The sequence below is a fragment of the Acinonyx jubatus genome, chromosome B4 (assembly GCF_027475565.1).
Source record: "Acinonyx jubatus isolate Ajub_Pintada_27869175 chromosome B4, VMU_Ajub_asm_v1.0, whole genome shotgun sequence".
Lineage (NCBI taxonomy): Eukaryota > Metazoa > Chordata > Mammalia > Carnivora > Felidae > Acinonyx > Acinonyx jubatus.
In genome coordinates this window covers 11,449,413-11,470,702 of record NC_069387.1, presented here as the reverse complement: position 1 = coordinate 11,470,702, position 21,290 = coordinate 11,449,413, and the positions used below count along the sequence as shown (strand labels likewise).

At 41.6% G+C, this 21,290-nt stretch overlaps 1 protein-coding gene across 7 annotated transcripts in view; it reads right to left on the bottom strand.

Moving 5' to 3' along the window:
- Window positions 1–21,290, bottom strand: part of CAMK1D (calcium/calmodulin dependent protein kinase ID) — a 503,116-nt gene that overhangs the window by 146,884 nt on the left and 334,942 nt on the right. For 6 of the 7 annotated variants that reach the window (XM_053225283.1, XM_027073425.2, XM_027073423.2 and 3 more), the window contains one exon: window positions 15,887–15,961. The exons of the other annotated variant lie outside the window; for it this stretch is intronic. In XM_053225283.1, coding sequence (XP_053081258.1) covers window positions 15,887–15,961 — 75 coding nt within the window. The remainder of the gene's footprint in view (window positions 1–15,886; window positions 15,962–21,290) is intronic. 7 annotated transcript variants of the gene reach the window in all.

Genomic DNA, 21,290 nt, shown 5'->3' with positions numbered 1-21,290 from the left:
AACAGAACCACACAATGTCTGAAATTTTCATTTATGGACTGACAAACTGGTTTATCACATGGGTAGGCCCACAAAAGGAATTCTGTTTAAAAACTATTTTTTTTAAATAAAATTATTTCCAAAAAATTAAAATACTTTCTATCAATGTATGTGAAAACAAGAACAAATTTAACTTCTTTCTGTTCATTGTCTGAATATCAGAAAATAATTTCAGCATCATTAATTACTCTCAGCACATATTCACATATTATAATCAATTTTTATTTCTAGCGTATCTAAAGAATTTACTTTTTTCCAATGTGGATTTATTATTTTGTATTTTTTCACAAGATTGTTTACAATCATCTTCAAAGTTGTATTTTATGATCACTGCATTTGCACCTGTCAGCACCTTCAATGGATTCTTCTCGAGTGGCCATGATGTTTTAAACTTGGAAAACACTGTCATTGTGCTACCTTCCTTCAACAAATAATACCTTTCGTCAGTAAATCTCAAAAGATAAACCTTGTCAAAGAACATGTCTCTATTAATGGATTTTTAAATGCTTCTCCAAATTTGGGGGCTGCGAAATAGTCAGCCTTCCCAATCTCATTCCACTGCAGTATAGACATAAAATTACCCAATTCAAAATAGGGGTTCCACCAAGACACTTCCCACAGATTGAGTTATGCCAAAGCACAATTCTAGAATTTCCAAACACACTCTTATACACCATCAAGCTCTCCTCACCAAATTGGTTCCGTTTCTTTCTTCCTCTCATAGGGAGACAATGCAAGTTTTGTTTTCAATAACTGCGATTTGCGAAAAGCTTCAACGTGGCTGTTGTTTGCACTTCACTCATCGAATACTTCGACTACAGATTTCCGACTGTCTTTTAACCAATGCACCAAACTATGGGGGATTTATTTACAAAGAAGTGTGATGCTGTTTTAGTACACGTAAATCGATTTACAAAGTTCCTCCCTCAAAGGCTCATCGGGTTCTAATAGGCAACCGATAGAGCTGGCAGCTTAGGACAAACGATAAATGTGTGGAGCAAACAGAACACAAGAGAACGGGAAAGGAATCTAACCAGAATCACGTGAAAGGAGAGCTGAGCGGTGCCGGGGACTGAGAATACGTGGTCATGGCAGAGGTAATAAAACGGGCCATCATTTCTGAGATGAGCACCATTTAATTTTCAGCAGCTCTGAGCCACCGGGCTACGTGCTGTCCTCCAGCGGTCCCCAGCAGCCCCACGTAGGAGCTGAAGATGCAGACTGCTACACTCATGTCCAGCTCTGCACCTGCAGGGTGGAGGTGGCGGGCGCAGAGGGAAGGATTCTGGCCTGGCAGGACCAGTGCCCTGGCCCGTGCCAGGGGTGAGGCTGGGTAGGGGAGCCCAGGGAGGGAGGCACTGGGGGGTTCTCAGCAACGTCAAAGAACCGGCAAGAAAGAAAACACTGAGCGACTGTTGTCAGCTGGGCTGAAGGCAGGTACGGAGTGGTGGAGGTTATGTCTACAGAGCTTTGGTGGCTCTGGGAGCACCTTTGGAGAGGGCGGCCAAGGGTAGGAGAAGAGCAAGGAAGGCTGGTGGCAGCACAGCTTGAGAGCCTGAGCTACAAAGGAAGCAGGGCGTTTTACTTCCAGATGTAAAATTAACCATCTAGATGTGGCAACGGGGGATCCAGCAGAATTCTGAAGGCCTGCTTCAGAACAGGAACCAGAGACCCTCTGCTTAACCCAGCCATTACAGAGAGGCCCTCCTCCCATCATGTGAAATATCAAATTGCATACGGTCATCAGGGCTGCGAAGCCAGCTTCAGCACCAACGTGCCTTATGTATAAAGCCATGGATTCAAAGAGGTAAGACATGCTTTTAGAAACATCATCATGGGAAATGGAGAACCTTGGCTAGCAAACGCAGAAAATCCAACGGCTTTCTAACATCTGTGATTATTCCACGGGGATTTACCCTGAGGAAATGGAGACAGCAAAAGACACACGAGACCACAGGACTTTAGACCAGAGGCCTTAGGCTCATCTTGAACAAATGAACAAACAACACTAAGAACTCCTCCACGTTACAGACAGACCAAGAAGACCAGGCGCTGAGCCGTCAGGGGCAGAAGGGAGCCTGGAACCCACAGCTTCTGAGTCCAATCCATGTTCTTCCCATTTCACAGCATTCCTAAGTAAATTTCTTAAATAATCCCTGTGACATCTCCCCCCCGACCCAGATCTCTTCCAGATGCCTGACAACATCTCCCAAATGGAAACATGAGAGATTTACCCCTAATAATCCCATATTTTCTCATGAAACAATCTGGAAACCATTTGAATTTCCATGATTCTAATCAAGGAGCAGTGATTCCCTCAAAAGGACAGAAGTTAGGGTGGGATTAGATCATTTCCATGCTCATGGATTGGAAGAATAAATATTGTTAAATGTCTGTACTACCCAAAACAATGTACACATTTAATACAATCACTATCAAAATGCCAACAGCATTTTTCAGAGAAGTAGAACAAATAAGCCTGAAGTTTATATGGAACCATGAAAGACCCTGAATAGCCAAAGCAATCCTGAAAAAGAAAAGCAAACTGGAGACATCAGAATTCTGGATTTCTGGGGCACCTGCGTGGCTCGCTTGAGTGTCCGACTCTTGCTTTTGGCTCGGGTCGTGATCCCACACTACTGGGATCGAGCCCCACACCGGCCTCTGCGCTGACAGCGTGGAACCTGCTTGGGATTCTCTCTCTCCCTCTCTCTCTCTGCCCCTCTCCCACTCATATTCTCTCTCTCTCTCTCTCTCAATAAATAAACATTTAAAAAAAAAAAGAATTCTGGATTTCAAGTTATGTACAAAGCTGTAGTAATCAAAACAGGATGGTACTGGCACAAAAACAGACACATAGATCAACAGATCAGAATAGAAAACCCAGAAATAAGCCCACAGTTATATGGTCAATTCATTTTGACAAGCTAGGAAAGAATATCCAATGAGAAAAATTCTCTACAACAAATGGTATTGGGAAAACTGGACAGCCACATGCAAAACAATTAAACAGGACCACTTTCTTACACCATACACAAAAATAAATTCAGAATGGATTGCATACTTAATGTGAGACCTAAAACCATAAAAATCTTAGAAGAGAACCCAGGCAGCAACCTCTTTGATATCAGCTGTCGCAACTGCTTTCTAGATGTCTCCTGAGACAAGGGAAGCAAAGGCAAAAATAAACTACTTGATTACATCAAAACAAAAAGCTTCTGCACAGAAAACAATCAATAAAACTAAAAGGCAGCCTATGGAATAGCAGACAATACATGCAAATGACATATCTGATAAAGGGTCACTATCCAAAATATATCAAGAACTTATACAACTCAAAACCCAAAAAACAAATAATCCAATTAGAAATGGACAGAAGACACAAACAGACACTTCTCCAAAGAAGACAGCCAGATGGCCAACACACAGGAAAAGATGCTCATCACCGTTCATCATCAGGGAAATGCAAATCAAAACTACAATGAGCTATCACCTCACACCTGTCAGAATGGCTAAAATCAAAAACACAAGAAACAACAGGTGTCATATATTATTGGTAGGAATACAAACTGGTATAGCCATTGTGGAAAACAGTGTGGAAGTTCCTCAAAAAGTTAAAAATAGGGGCGCCTGGGTGGCTCAGTTGGTTAAGCGGCCGACTTCGGCTCAGGTCATGATCTCGCGGTCCGTGAGTTCGAGCCCCGTGTCGGGCTCTGTGCTGACAGCTCAGAGCCTGAAGCCTGTTTCAGATTCTGTGTCTCCCTCTCTCTGACCCTTCCCCATTCATGCTGTCTCTCTCTGTCTCAAAAATAAATAAACATTAAAAAAAATTTAAAAAAAAGAAGTTAAAAATAGAACTACCTTATGATCCAGCAATCGCGCTACTGGGTATTTACCCAGTAGTCCCCTAGAGGGGAAGGGAGTCCATTTTTTTCATGACTGGATCCCTACTGGCTGACAATGACAGACACATGGAAGGGGCTCCCCCATAAGTACTTGTTGAGTAAATGAATGAATGGTTATCATGATGCATAATGATCAGTAGAGACAAAAAATTTCAGGAAAGAGTGAAATTACCCTGGGGTCACAGAGGGCACAGCATACATTTTAGAGGGGAGCAATTAAAGCCTACAAATGCATTCTTCGAGGTTTATGCAGGTTTCTCTGGGTCACAGGGAAGGCCTCAGTGGAGGAGACACCCTCAGGGGGACAGTGAAGAGGACTTAAATGATGGGTGTGCTGGGCATGCGTGGGGTGCGGACAGTGCTCCGGGATGAAGGGCTGGTAAAAAGATAGGCATTATGAGGAGCCTGGGTGTGATGATGAGGGATTTACTCTGATGCTGTGAAAGGAAAGGAAGGATCTAGAGGCCTGACAAGAGTCAAAAGAGCATTATCGAACTTGGAAAAACACGAGAGCAAACCTGAGGTTGGAAGGTACACATCCTATTTGCAGGGCATGAGGAAATTGGTTTTGCTGGAGTAGGGAGCCTGTTTGTTTTCATAAGTCATCAGAACTGTAATTCAGGAGCATCTCAGGCCAAAATGTGTATTCTGATATAGTCAGAAATGTATTACTGCGTAGGCATGTTTTTTATAAGCCCTGTTTTTTTAAAAAAATATTTATTTTTTAGAGAGAGAGAGAGAGAAAGCATGAGTGGGGGAGGGTGCAGAGAGAGAGGGAGACACAGAATCCAAAGCAGGCTCCAGGTTCCAAGCTGTCAGCACAGAGCCCAAAGCAGGGCTCGAACTCACAAACTGTGAGATCATGACCCAAGCCAAAGTCAGACACGTAACCAACTGAGCCACCCAGGTGCCCCACAAGCCCTGTTTTTTATCAACTAAGGATATCAGAAACAATGAAGTCCATGGCGATACCTTCTAGATTTTTAACTTTACAAGCCTGAGATTGCTGACTTTAGAGATGTTTCCTTAAGTCAAATAAATATGTGTATAACATATAACTTAATAAATGGATAATTTCTGAAATTGATGTTTTATGTTCTGAACATGACTCTACTCTTCCATGTACTTTTATGGTTCTCAAATTTGAGTATTAATAACCAGTTGTTACTTACCAAAATTTTTATAACTGTAGGAGAGTGGGGGGGGGGGGGGTAAAACAGGTGAAGGGGATTAAGAGCACGCTTATGATGAGCAATGAGTAATGCACAGAATTGTTAAATCACTATATTTATAGTACACCTGGAACTAATATACCACTGTGTGGTAACTATACTGGAATTAAAATATAAAACTTTAAAAACAACATTTTTTGATAGTTCTATAATGTATGGGATACTTAAAGTGTGCATACTTTAAAGAACTCATTGGAAACTTAATGAGGGGCACCTCGGTGGCTCAGTCAGTTAAGTGTCCGACTTCAGCTCAGGTCATGACCTCATGGTTCATGAGTTCGAGCCCCATGTTGGGCTCTGTACTGACAGCTCAGAGCCTAGAGCCTGCTTCAGATTCTGTGTCTCCCTCTCTCTCTCTAACACTACCCCACTCGTGCTCGCTCGCTCTCCCTCTCTCAAAAATAAATAATAAACACTAAAAGATTAAAAAAAAAGAAATTTAATGAAAGGTGTTAAATTTCACTCAAATTGGATAGAACAGATAAGACAATATTTAGAGAAGTACTGCGAAAATATTTAAGTCAATGATCATATTAAAAGCATGGTTATAAAAAGTGAAAGCTGTTAGCAGAGATAAAGGAGGACATCATAAAATGATGGGAGGGTCAATTCACCAAGAAGATAAAAGCACCAAATATGCACGGAACATGAGATTTCCCAAATGCACGGAGCAAACATTGACAGGAGTGCAGGGCGAAAGGGACAGCTCTATAAAAATAGTAGAAGACTTCCACACCCTACTCTCCATAACAGAACAACCAGGAGGAACATCAGTTAGGAAACCGAGGACTTGAACAACACCAAAGACCAGACAGACATACACAGAATGCCAACCAACAACAGCAAAGTACACATTTTTCTCAAGTTCACACAGAACATTCTCCACCATATGTTAGGGAACAAAACAAAACAAAACAAAAAAAACAAGGCTTAATACATTTTAAAAGACTGAAATCATACAAAGTATCTTTTCCAACCACCGTGGAAGGAAACTAGAAAATCAACAGCAGAAAGAACACCAGAATATTCATAAAAATGTAGAAATTAAGCAACACATTCTTAAACAGCCACGGGGACAAAGAAGAAATCACAGGGAAATGAGAAAATACCTTGGACAAATGAAAATGAAAACACAGCATAGCAAAACTTAGAGGCTGCAGCAAAAGCAGTGCTAAGAGGAAAATTAATAGTCACACATGCTTACATTAAAAGAGAAGAAAGTTCTCAGAAAACATGATTGTATATTCGAAATTTCATAGACTTGAACCTGGGTGGTTCATGATTACATTGGACCTTGGTTTTCTTTACCTTCTAACCAATCTAAACCCTGTACATCTCAGTGGGTTTTCCAGGGGCAGGAGGGAAAAAAATAACAACATATATTAAATTACTAGCCTGGAGGATGAAAAAACTAGCAGTCGCAGCAGCAGCAGAGCCCAGAGTACTGAACCTGCTGCCCGCCCCCCCCCTACAGGCTGGACTGCTCCCAAAGACTGGACTGACCCCACACACACGGACTAAGCCCTCATAGACCGGAACCAGCCACCAACAGACTGGACCCCTTACAGTTTGGACCCCCATAGACTGGACTACCCACAGATTAAATCTTTATAGATTAGACTCACCCCAGATGAGACCCGACAGACTGAACCCCCTCCCAGACTGGATCCCCAGCCCACAGACTAAACCCTCATAGACTGGAATCCATCCCCCCCTCCCAGACTGGACCTCTTACAGTCTGGACCCTCACCCCACAGACTAAACCCTCATAGACTGGGCCCTCTACATATAGACTAGACCCCTTATAAACTGACCCCCCTCACAGACTGAACCCCCTCATAGAATGGACCCCCTCATAGACTGAACCCCTCATGTCTCACCCAGGCTCCTTAAAACTTCTTATATCAGCCCTTCAGCCTGGAACACAGGTCCCACTCCCCCCACACCCAACACAACCATCTGGCTTGTCCTAATCACTTCCACCCAAGGGTATCTCCTCCATATAGCCTTCCCTGTGACCCAGAGTCCCTGCATGATCCCCAAGAGATGCAGTGGTTTTGCGTCATGATGGCTCTTCCACAAAGAGAACCACTGGAGGGACCAACCACGTGCCCAACCCCTTCCTGCCCACCCAGCACTCAACAAAAGTCACCCACCCCTAGGTTCTCAATGAGTGTCTGTTGTGAACAAAGGTGAGATTTTGGAAATTTATATGTAAATATATTATGGTGTCATATGCAGAAACACTTTCGTCTTCATTATTATGCTTGGCTACTTAAAAAGACTTTCTGTTGGGAGTAGTAATTTGTGTTCTAATTAAAACTGTTTCTGGGAACACACTGTATGAATTATGAGGACAATATCCACATGAAGCTAACGCTGGCAAACCCCCCAAAACGGAATAGTTCAAACAGCTTCACGCACAAGCCAAGGGAGTAGATAAACCATATTTTCTCCTGGAAGCTGTATATATTTTCATGTCTTAGGCCACTCAGGAATCTACTATTCTTTAAAGAAAGTGCATTTAATCATTAGTGTTTCAAGTTCAGCAAATAACTTGTACATATCTTAATGCTACCATGAAAGGAAAGAGATACTAGAAATGTTTGTATCTTACATGAAATACATGTAGTGCAACATATCATCATATCAGTAAAACACACTCATCTACTCCTTCATTAATTGACAGAATTATTTAAGAAAGAAACATGATCTTTGCTGTGTATGTTGAGATTACTTTAGTGATTTCCCGTGATATTCATCAGTAAACTTTTTCTCCTCACAAACCATGACAAAATACAGGGCATTTTCTAGTCAGCTCTGCTTTTAAAATACTTATTGAATCATAAGCAGTAATCTTTTCCAAGTAGACCAAACTGTTCACATTAGTATTACCTAAGAGATTTTTTCCTAGAAAATATCATCAGTGTATTGCATCACACTGGTTAAGGGCATTCACTGGGTCACTCGCTGGCTTGGGTAAATGATTCAACATTTCTGCTCAGCTTCTTCCTGTAAAATTGGGATTAAAGTGGTTCCTAACTGTTTTGGTTTTTGTTTTTTGTAAGGGTTAAATAAGTGAATAAATACATGTTAGCCATTAGTCTTTTTATATGTAATTATATTAATTGGACAAATATGTATTAAATGCCTATCATACTGTGCAAGCACTGTTCTAGCAGAGAACAAAGCAGGGAGACATTTTCTGATGGCAACAGGTGCTATAGAGGAAAGCGAAGTTGGGGAAGGGGGCAGGGGATAAACGTGAGCATGGCAGGAGGTGGTTGGGGGAGAGGATATCTGATACGGGAGATCTGGGGGAATGGCTCAGTGAGAAGATGCTACCTGGCAATATTTCTAATTTTTAGTTCATTCTACAATAGCATTAAGATATCTATGGGAAAGTGTTCCAAGCAGAGAGAACAGCAGGAACAAAGGCCCCAGTGGTGCAGGCTTGGCATCTTTGAGGAACAGCAAGGAGGCCAGTATGGTTGCGGATGAATGAAATCATGAGGGAGAAGTGAAAGATGAGATCAGGGAGGTAACCAGGGGCTGGGGACACACAGTGCCCTGAAGGTGGTTCTGAGGACTTGGTCTTTTATCCTGAGATGAAAAGCCAATGGAAGTTTTCAAAAGAGGTATAAGCAAAGTCTGGCCGATCTGCTAAGAAAGAACAGTGAAGTAGAGAAGGCTGGGGGAAGAAAGATAAGTTTTATATATGATGGAGACTTCGATCAGGGTGGTGGCTGTGGAGATGGTGGGCAAGTGGTGGGATGGTCAACTGTCCCAAGTTGGGACCAGAGGATTTGCCAATGGATAGGACTGTGGGGCGTAAGAGCAAAAGACCAGTCAAGCATGACTGTGGCTTTTGGCCTGAATAACTAGAAGAACGGAGTTGCCATTTGCTAAGATGAGGTAGACAGCAGGAGAAGCAGATTTTGTGTAAAATTCAGGAGTTTATTTTGGATCTGGTAAGTGAGTGATGCTTATTACACAGCCAAGTGGAACTCTCAAGCAGAAAATTGGATACACATCCATGGTTTCAGGGGAGGAGTCCAGGCTGATCATATAAATTCAGGAGTGACCCATATATAGAAATTTAAGTCCTACTGAAAATATAATTCATTAGGGAATATAATATCTTTTTAGGGAAAAGAAGTCATTCTGATATGTCCTTTGAATTGTATCAGCCTGAAATACAGTTTACATCCCACGCTGGTACAGGCACCAAAGGGGAGGAGTTGAGGGGGCGTCCTTTATCATCTCCAAACGTATGGACGGATATTCCACAACCAAAGTCAGATGAGGAATTAACTCGAAACAAACTGACTTCTCACCTGTAACTTATCTCAGTGTCACTAACCTTATACTATCTTTAGAAGAATGGTCTAAAAGAATAGCATTCTGAAAAAAAAAGATAATTCTTCAAAAACCCCAAATAAAATTTTACATATAGACCAATATAAAAAATCAAGTCTCTTCTGCTGTAGCAGCAAAGGAGCAAATATGCTACAGAACTCAGACCTGATATTTCAGATATTAGCAGTTAGCTAAGTAATAAAACTAGGGTGCTGACTGCTAGGAATTTACCCAAGGGATACAGGAGTACTGATGCATAGGGGCACTTGTACCCCAATGTCTATAGCAGCACTCTCAACAATAGCCAAATTGTGGAAAGAGCCTAAATGTCCATCCACTGATGAATGGATAAAGAAATTGTGGTTTATATACACAATGGAGTACTACGTGGCAATGAGAAAGAATGAAATATGGCCCTTTGTAGCAACGTGGATGGAACTGGAGAGTGTTATGCTAAGTGAAATAAGTCATACAGAAGAAGATAGATACCATATGTTTTCACTCCTATGTGGATCCTGAGAAACTTAACAGAAACCCATGGGGGAGGGGAAGGAAAAAAAAAAAAGAGGTTAGAGTGGAAGAGAGCCAAAGCATAAGAGACTCTCAAAAACTGAGAACAAACTGAGGGTTGATGGGGGGGTGGGAGGGAGGGGAGGGTAGGTGATGGGTATTGAAGAGGGCATCTTTTGGGATGAGCACTGGGTTTTGTATGGAAACCAATTTGACAATAAATTTCATATATTAAAAAAAAAATGAGGGTGCTGAGCATCCCATTATATATGAGCATAAGTGCCCAAGATGATGTTTCCTAGGACACCAGAAACCTCCCAAGCACAAATATTATGAAACAAGTCCCCCCAAATGTTGTGTTCTAGATACTCCCCAAGTGTTTAGAAACAAAATCAAACCAAACCAGTTAAAAAAAAGAAAATATTTCAGAATAAATTCAACAAAGATATAGAAAATTTATACACGGAAAACTATATAACACTAAGAGAAATGAAAGATCTAAATAAATGAGAAATTGGTCATGTTTATGGATTGAAACACTTGAGTTTTTTAAGTTATCAGTTGTTTCCAAACTAATTTACAGATTCAATGCCATCCCAAACCAATTCCCACAAGGCTTTCTGCAAAATAAACACACATGCCGATTCTAATATTCGTATGAAAATGCAAACAATCTATAATACCCAAAGCAATTTGGAGAAAAGAATAATAAAGTTAGAGGACTCTAATACCTGATTTCAAGACTTACCAGAAAGCTACAGTAAGCAAGATGGTGTGGTATGGGCAAAAGACAGATATATAAAGTAATGGAATAGAATGAGTCCAGAAATTAAGTCAGCTGTGTAAAGGTCAATTGATTTTTGACAAAGATACAAAGGCAATTAATCGAGAAAAGAAAAGTCTTTTTAGCAAATGATGCTGAAAATGGTATATCCCAATGGAAAAATAAAAGAATATCATCCTTACCTTGCACCATACATTAAAATTAACCTGCAGGTGACCTTATATTAGACCTAAGTAGAAAACCCAAAACTATACAACTTATAGAAGAAAGAAACATTTGCAAACTTAGGGTAGGCAAAGACTTCTCATACACGACACCAAAAGCACAAACCATAAGAGAAAATAAATTGATGAGTTGAACTTTATCACCATTAAAACGTTTCCTATTCAAAAGGTGTCATGAAGAATTAGGTGTTGGTTTTTTGGGTATGACACAGAACGCATAAATGACAAAAGAAAAAAATAAGCTGAACTGTGTCAACATTAAAAACTTTGGTGCTACGAGTGATGGCACCGAGAAAGTAAAAGGACAGCGCTTAGGATAGGAGAAAACATTTGTAAATAATATGTCTAATAAAGGACTTATATTAGAATATATAAGGAAGTTTTATAGCTCAAAAACAAAAACCAAATGACCCAATTTTAAACTGTGTGAGGTATTTGAACAGATGTTTCTCTAAATGAGATATACAAGTGTCCAAGAAGTACATGAAAAGATGATCAACATCACTAGTCATCAGAGAAATGTAAATCAAAACTGCACTGAGATATCACTCCACACCCACGAGCATGGCTATGAACAAAAAGACAAATAATAAACAAGTACAGGAGAGGATGTGGAGACACTGGAATCCTGACATAGTACTCATGGGATTGTAAAATGGGGCAGTCACTTTAGATCACAGTTCAGAAGTTCCTCAAAATGGTAAACACAGAGTTACCATTTGACCCAGCCATCCCACTCCTAGGTATATACCCAGGGGAAATGAAAACATATGGTCACACAAAAATTTGTACGTGGAAATGTCTAGCGTCTTTATTTATAATAGCTGAAAGTATAAACAACCTAAATGTCCATCAACTGATGAATAAATAAAATGGGATATATCCATAAAATGGAATATTATTTGGCCATAAAAAGGAATTGAACTATCGACACATGCTACAACATGGATAAATCCTGAAAACATTAAGCCACATGAAAGAAGCTAGTCACAAAAGACCACACATCGTATGATCCCATTGATATGAAATATCGAGAATAGGCAATTCTAAAGAAACAGAAAGTGAGAGGTTGGGAAGGGAAGACCTGAGAGTAACCGCTAATGGTTATGGATCTCTTTTAGGTGTTCTCCTTAATATTTATTTCTTTAGTTTGAGAGAGAGAGCGCACGAGCAGGGCAGGGACAGAGAGAGAGAGAGAGAGAGAGAGAGAGAGAATCCGAAGCAGGTTCCTCACTGTCAGCATGGCGCCCGATGCAGGGCTCGACACGAACCATGAGATCATGATGTGAGCTGAAATCAAGAGTCTGATGTTTAACTGACTGAGCCACCCAGGCACCCCTTACATGTTCTCCTTTAGAACATAAGATGTTCTAAAATTAGATTGTGTGATGGTTGTACAACCTTGTGACTAAAACAAAACCACTGTATACTTTAAATGCATGAATTGTTTGGTATGTGAATTATATCTCAGTAAAGCTAGTTTTTAAAAAGGCACCATTAAGAAAACGACAAAAAAAAAGCAAGCTATAGAATGGGAGAAAAATTTGTATGACATATATCTGACAAAAGACAGAATATATAAAGAACACTTAGAACCCAATAATATCATGATAAACAATCCAATAAAAAGTGAGCAAAAGATTTGAAGAGGCAGTTTACTCAAGAAGATAAGCAAACGGCCAATCAGGATACAAAAAGATGATCATCATAATTCATCAGCAGGGAAATGCACATACCCATGGGTGTCTACCCATAAGAATGGCTAAAATTGAAAAAACAAAGTAGCAAATATTGATAAGAATGTAGAGTAACAAGAACTTACATACACTGTTGATAAAAATGTAAAAAGGTAAACCCACTTTAGAAAACTGGCAGTTTCTCAAAAAAGTTCAATCTAACACCTACTATATGGCCCACTCATTCTGCTCCTAGGTCCTCACCCAAACATATATCCACACCGAGGCTGTGTCCATAATAATCCAAGTGTCTAGCAATAATAAATGGATAAAATGTGGAACATCTGTGATGACAGAATGCTACTCAGCAGTGAAAAGGAACAAAGTACTGACCACGCTACCATATGAATGAATGTCAAGAGGTACGATGAGTGAAATAAGCCAGACACAAGATGCACCGCTGTATAATTTCGTTGACATAATATTTTAGAAAATGCAAAATAATCTCTAATGAGTGTTAGTGGTTGCCTCTAGGGTTGGGGCTAAGGAAGGGAGCCCATCAAAGGGATATCTGGGGTAACGGAAATTTTCCATTCTTGATGGTGGTGGTGGTTTCAGGAGTACGATTCACTCTCACATTCATCACTGAATTGTTCAGTTTAAATGGGTGCAGTTGATTAGGTGTAAGTTCTGTCTCAACAAAGTTGACCTTCAAAAAGTAATGAGAACCAATGGGAACAGAATTTATATACAAGTAAACAGCTCACAACCAGCAAATCCAATGTTTGTATAAATAGCGCCTCTAAACCTCTCAGTGATGCATGTGCACATAAATAGTGTTCTCCTTAGGCACTTCAAACATCCCTTCCCACTGATTCTGTAACAAATTTGCCTGACAAACCTCATATGGTACCCCCCAACAGTTAAGTCTAGGCCACCTTCTCTGTCTAATTACAAATTCTGAACAAATGGGATCCATATCGAAGATGTTTTAGGACGATTGCAAAAGAGAGGATAAATCCCTAATGGCAAAGCTCAGTGAAGGGGTGGGACAGCTGTGTCCCCAGGAAGACTTCCAAACTTTGTTCTAAGGTTCATTCCCCTTGCAGACACTTTTATGCTCTCATGCCAACCTATCTTTACATAAACTTCTGCTGGTAAGCATACAGTCAAGTTGCTTCGAAAGTTAGAACTTAAATCTACTTGAACTTCATCTCGTAAAATGAAAGACCATCTGTAGAGATACAGATGAAATGATACAGATGTCCACAAAGAAAGAGTCTGTATGGAGGCCCTGCTATTTATGGCACTATTTATTTCCCACACACACTTTTCTCATTCAGGACTCGCTATAACCTTCCAATGTAAATATTGTTGTTATTATGTAAATATTACTATTTCTCCCCACTAAGGAAATGGATACTCAGAGAGGCCCAGGTATTTGCCCAAATGCACCCAGCTAGGAAGAGGCAGAACTGAGATTTACATAAGGGGGACACTTTCAACCGATTTATTTAGTGACAGATCCATAGAGAACTTAAAGCAAGTGAACACATATAGCTTTGGTTTCAAGTATTAATGCCTTTTCTTTTTCTTCTTTTGCATCACTGATAAAAAAAGCACACATTGAAATATACTACTGACATTTTGTGGGCCTTAATCTTGTCACTAAAATGTCATATTCTTTCTACCGGGAAGTCAATATTTGGTGGAAAAGTGGTTCACCTGCTTTTGTAAGAACAGCCTGTATTGGTAAAAAAAGAAAACCACAGCCCCAAAATGGGCCCACTTAGGTTAAGGCCCCAAGTCAACAAACTAAGACTTAAGACCTAAACTCACCACAGTTTCAGCCTCCTAGAAGCGTAACTTTTAATTAGTCAATATGGGATTTCCTGGTCAATTCTAGCAAATTTACTGATAGATCCCTTTTACTCCCCTTAAGAGGGCAACCTTGCCTATACAATGCATTCCTTGTTAAGAAATTTCTTTCTTGCTCTCTTTTAGTGCCCTCCCTCTGCCTTCAAAAACCTTCCTTCTGTTTAGCTCAGCGGAGCTTCCCTTTACTTGCTTGATGGGACGCTGCCCAACTCACGAATCATTTGATAAAGCCAACCAGATCTTCAAATTTGCTCAGGTGAATTTTGTTTTTGAACACTCTACCAAACACAGTCACATGAGCTTCTAGGGAGTACCCCGAATCTGGGGAGAGCCATTGCTCTCAAGGAAGAACCAGAATGTGGCAAATTATAAAGCCAACGGAACAGCAAGGAACCAGGAAAGAGTGCATTTAGGAAATTGGGAATTAATGAGGAACCAGCAGTCAGAGCTGCTTAAACTGCCAGCCTCGTGGCTGACTGTAAAACTTCTGGTAACCATGCAGGATGGTCACTGGACAGAGAAAAATCTTCCATATGCTTCCAGTCCGGATACTTCAAAAAATGTCCTCCAATGTCCTATAAAAACGTTCATACAAAAAAAAAAAAAAAGCCTACTGGTGGGGAGGCTAATTTCATTTAACAGTTTACATGTTAACTTTTACACAGGGCTTACATGCATGAGTCAAGTTTCGGCCCGAATATTCGGCTTTCTGATTTCTTCCCTCTTCTGATAATCTCAAGCGTTACTGGAATGCAGAAATAATCTGCTGGGGGTGACAACGTTGCAGTCTGACCCCACTGTACTTGTCTTAACGCCTGGCAGGAGGCCAGTTCAGTCACATGTGCATTTATCTGCCGGCAGTGTAGATGGAGGAACGGAGCCCACATCTACCATCTGCTGCCCTCCCCCAGCATCCCTCGAAATGAAGACAAGGTGGGAGTTTCTCCTAGAGACGGGAGCAGAGTGTACTTCGTGGTGCACCCACTGGAGTGTTTCCAGGAAGCAACATTTGGACCCGGCACGTTAAAAAGCAAAAGAGACATCCTGAGTATGGCTTCCCCTGTGAGGATGAGAGGTCGTCGGTCTGGCGCAGATAAGACCCAGTGAGGCCCGCAGACCCCTGTCTAGATGGGTCACACACCTCCCCCGTGTGCCTGTTCCCACTCCCACGGCTCAGCTGGCCCGCCACCTCCGTTTCTTTCATCACCCCTCGGACATCTGAGTTGGCGATCCCCACTCCCAGTCCCTTCTGCGCTCCTCAGGCGGATATGGTACTTACAGCTGCATGACCAAGTACAAGTGATTTGGGCTTTCGTAAATGTCTTCCAGGGCAACGATGTTTTCATGCTTGATCCTGAAAGAGAAAAAAGCACACACACATACACACACACACACACACACAGAAGAGTGAGTATAATTAGACACGAAAACTTTAAAAAACAGACATCATTAGAGCAAAAACTTCTAAGACCGAATCCAAATTCCATAAAGTGACTTTTGAGACTCTTCACAATCTTGTCCCCAAGCTTCCTTCCAGACCTATTTCCCGATATGGCTCTCCTGCTCTCTGCTCCCCTTCATCCCCGAGGTGCTATTTACAAGGTGGTGACTGCGGATTTACGGTTGTTTCGGCATGTACATCCCAGTCTCCCTGCATTCATTCATGTGAATCCCAGCAATGGGCCAAACCTGTAAACATCCCCTTACCTTTCAGGGCCCACCTCATCCGGCTGAGCCCCCATGGGGCGTGTAACCGCTCCCTCTTCCACAGTCCCACAGCGGCCCTCACACACTGGCCTCAACAGGTCACTGTGTGCAAACCAAACCCATCCCCCTCACAGGCTAGATGTGCCGGGGAACAGATCCACTGTCAAGTTCATGACTCCAGTGCAGGCAAAGGAACACCAGACTGACCCCTCCTTGGCGTGGGTTCTAGTCACCGCCATCACCAAAGGTCAACCCAGCACCCCAAGCTAACTAGACTGGTGCTAATCAAAATATTGTTCCCAAGCACGGCAACCAGCATCTCCTGGAAGTCTGTTAGAAATGCAAATTCTCAGGCTTCACCCTGGTCCCAACAGATTCAGAATCCCTGAGGGCAGAGGCCAGGAAGTGTTTTTAGTAAGATCCTTAGATGATCTGTATACCCAAAGCAGAAATTCTGCAGTCAACCAGTGCTTCTCGAGCTTCAGCGAATCACCTGGGATTCTGGCTACACTGTGCATTCGGTGGGTGCAGGGCGGGCCTGTGGGTCTGCATTTCTGACAAGTCCCTGGTCCGGGTAGCAAAGTCCTAACCACAGAACCAAGAGAGAAGGAAACAGCCTAAGGCCAGTCCCTGGAAATATCCATTAAGAGTAGCTGTTGCTCAGACTATAAGGCTTGCTATTTACTTAAAGCATTTGAGAGAAGAATCATTTCATTATTCTATGAGCTAATGAACTCTTACCACAAGCCTTTCACTTAAATGACTGCCGAGCCATTTAAAAGCAAGCATTTCATGTGCAGATTCCCCTGAGCCCCTGAAAGCAGGGACCACGTCTCACTTATTTTGTTCCCCCCTCATACCTAGCATCGTCTGCTTAATAAACGTCTTCTGGATGAATGACCAATACGTGAAGGTTGTCCCTACTAACCAGTGAGAATCATTATTAACTTAGGGGAAATGGAGGCCATTTTCCTAAGTGTGAGATGACTTTCCCTCAAAAAGAAGCTTATTAGGTGGAACAAACCAGAATATGATCTTCCCTCTGAGCAGATGAACAAAGAGAACAAAAAAGTTAACTGAGGGTGGCAATGTTTTGCTTTGATTTCTACAGCTCTGCTTAGTCAACGCAGTTGCTCGTTCGCAGAAGCCAAGACGGCAATGCACGAAATTCACATTTCATCCGCATACAGCGCATAGAGCTCCAGCCTGCTATTTATTTCTTAGCAGTGGCTACTTTGATACCTGAGCACAATAAGATCACAGTATATTACAGGAACCAAGTAAACTATGCTACAAAGAAACCACAACACATTAAGTTAGGACTGCTGAGATCCCAGATGTTTGTGGAATTATCATTAATGGGTCTTCTGAAAGAATTATGACCACAAAAAAAGTATACAGCATATGAGTTTTTCCCAATTTTTAAATTTTTAAAAATTCGCAGTTAGAATCATTCACAGGGGCACAAACATTGTCTTTCAGTGAAGTTAACTGGGGGGGGGGGGGGGGGGGGGTTAAGTAAGAGCTCAGACCAATGAGAAAATGAAATAGGGTTCATGTGAAAGGGTGCCAGACAAAATTCAGGGTATCCTGTATGTCTAATTCTAGATAAACAACAACCACCTTTTTAGTGAGAGTCTGTCCCGAATATCGCATTGTTGTTTATCTGAAATTCAAATGTGATCGGGCACCCTCCATTTTCATGTGCTAAATCTGGCCACCCTAGTTACATGAATCACAGTCAATGAGCCTCTAAACTGAGCTTAGAGATTTGTACCTGCCGTTCTACCCTCTCTCAGAGGTTGAGCCAAGGAGGCTGTTTGAGTCCTGGAGTACAGCCATTAATACAAATTCAACTATATACAAAGAATCAACTATGCACAAAGTGCTTGCCCCGCCAGAATAGAAGACTCTCATAAATTAAGAATATAATCCCTTCTTTGGAGGCAAGGGATGGAGAAATTAAAGTGTACTTAACCTGCCATGTCTTACATGAGCTCTTGCAGTGGCTGGAACGATACGGGTCCTGGCTATCCCCCCTCAACTAATGAATCAAGTAGTCAAGCAAATGTCATTTACTGAGTTGCTTCTATGTTCCTGGAAGAACACAAGAAAAATACAAAATGAGATTTTGCTCTCAAAAACTTATCACCTAGCTGGAGACACCCACGAAAGCAGTGAGAAAAAAATTAAGAGGCAAACTCTATAGTATCACCATTAGGTTCAGAAAAAGCGAGGCCCTGGAGGGGCCAGAATTACAGAGAAGGCCTCAGAATGGACGGGCACTGGGCTGGATGGATGATGTTTGAATAAACATACTTCAGAAATTTCAAAGAAATCCTCGAATGGCCTCTTAAATGCCTCTTAAGAAAGTGGTTTAACTAACTTGTAGATATGAAGACATGATAGAAGAAAACATTCTGGCTCCCAACAGTTGTGCTTAGGTATTTTATGCCACCCTCAGACTCTTAAAATCTACAAAAATTGAGCTCAAGATTTTAAGGCTGGGGCACCTGGGTGGCTCAGTCAGTTAAGTATCTGACTCTTGGTTTTGGCTCAGGTCATGATCTCACAGTTCGTGGGTTCGAGTACCATGTCGGGCTCTGCACTGACAGCATGGAGCCTCCTTGAGATTCTCTCTCTTTCTCTCTCTGCCCCTCCGCTACTTGTGCATTCTCTATCTCTCTCTCTCTCAAAATAAATAGATTTTAACATTGTTTTAGGACTAGGTGGCCTTCGCAAATGCCATAGGAACATCCATGCACACATGTCTGGGCACCCACCAGGGACCAGGTGCAGCATGAGGAGTCCCAAGAATGCCAGGTCAGCCTGCATGGAGCTCACATGGGCGGGCTTCCAGCTGCAGCAAGGACACTTCACAGGCAACCTTCCTTATATTTACCAGAAACCAGCCTCCTTGTAATTAGTAGGGACTCCTGGGAGCAACAGAGAACAAGCTTAGACCCTCGTCTCCTACTCCTACAAATATCTGAGGGATAGAACATCTGCCTACTGTTCTCTTCCTATGGCCGACCAATCATCCTCCAACGTGGTTTATTTTCCAATCATCATGCTATGGCCACTCTCACTTTTCCAGACCTGAGAGCAGTCATCCCAGTGTAAATTCTAGCACCAAGAACACGGTATTAAGTAAGAGATGTGAACTAGTAACCATTGAGAGTGGATGTTATACTTTTGCAAATAAAGCCTAATATTAGGTTCATTACAATTTTTTAATGTTTATTTACTTACTTTTGAGAGAGAAAGAGAGAGCACAAGCAAGGGAGAGACAGAGAGAGAGAGAAGGAGACATAGAATCCGAAGCAGGCTCCAGGCTCTAAGCTGTCAGCACAGAGCCCAATGCAGGGTTCAAACTCACGGACCGCGAGATTATGACCTGAGCCAAAGTGGGATGCTTCACCCACTGAGCCACCTAGGCTCTCCGGGTTCTTTTTTTTTTTTTTTTTAAAGCAGCTGCACAACTGTTGGCATATAAAGAATATACGCTCCACAGGGGTAGGGATTTTTAACTGCTTTGTTCACTACCATCTCCCTAATGCCAAGAAAAGTAAACAGCAGGTAGTATTTTCAATATGTATTTGTTGAATGAATCAATGAATGAATGAATAAATATTAAGTGTTGGGTCAATTAAATGACCAGATCAGTTTTATCTGAACTTCTACCAAACAAAATCTCCTTTCTTACTCAATCTTGAGCTTTTGAGCTTAAAGTTTTCACCTTCAGCTTCATTAAATTCAATCTTTTGAGGTTCAATGGAGTGCTTCAAATGATCAAGAATATTCTGAATTTGTATCCTCTCGTCTATTATGTTTACTACCCTTCTCAACTTCGGGCGATCTACATATTTGCTTGGTACACATCCATCCCGATATGTCTGGATCCAAACTCCTAAAGTCTTAAGTGGGAAGGTTACAAGTCAGAGCTGGGCTCTGATATCACGCCAGAGACCCTCATCAAGATAACCCATGACATGAATCAGCTGGCTTTGACTGCTGTCATGCTGTAAAAGCCCAGCAGGGCTATCATCTAGCCTATGTTTTACATCCTATCCATAAGGAAACAATTAGATTCCTTGCTGAAATGACATTCCTCAGTTTTACACACCACGTAATACTATTTAAAAGGGAAATGGAACGTTTGGGAAGATTTGTTCTTAGTAAACCCATGGTGGCTCCTAGCAACCACTACGGTCTTTACTAAACGATCACAAACCATCTGCTTAATTTACTGTTCCCGAATTGTGCTGTGCCTTGAAGCCAGACTTCCCAATCCACACATCTCATAGCCTACCTGGTTTATGTTTGGAAAACTTGCCAACACCTCTTACATTCTTTTCTTGAGCATTTCAACCGTGACTCTTTTGTGATAGTGGAATCTGCTCAGTCTCCTGGGATGTGAGACATCTAAATCTAGGGACGAATGAATATTATCACTTTCATTAGGCCCTGCTTACACAGCTGTTTGATATAGACCATTTACTGAGTGTTTACTACAGGCACACCTTGGCAGGTTGCTGGATTGGTTCCAGACCACCACAATAAAGGGCATTTCACAACAGAGAGCATCAAATAAATTTTTTGTTTCCCAGTACATATAAAAGTCAAGTTTACACTATACTGCAGTCCAGTAAATGTGTCATACCGTTATGTCCAAAAAAAAAAAAAAACCCACCAAAAAACAATGTGCATACATTAGTAGAAAAAAATAACTTATTGCTGGGGCACGCACTGGCGCTGGCTCAGTCACTACTGCATGCAACTTTTGACAGTGGGGTCATGAGTTCAAGCCCCACGTTGGGCATAGGTCTTGCTTCAAAAAGTACTTTCTTGCCAAAAAGTGCTGACCAACCATCATCTCAGCTTTCAGTGAGTCATCATCTCTTTGCTGGTGGAGGGTCCCCCCTCAATGTTAATGGCTGCTGACTGATCAGGGTGGTGGTTGCTGAAGGTTGGGG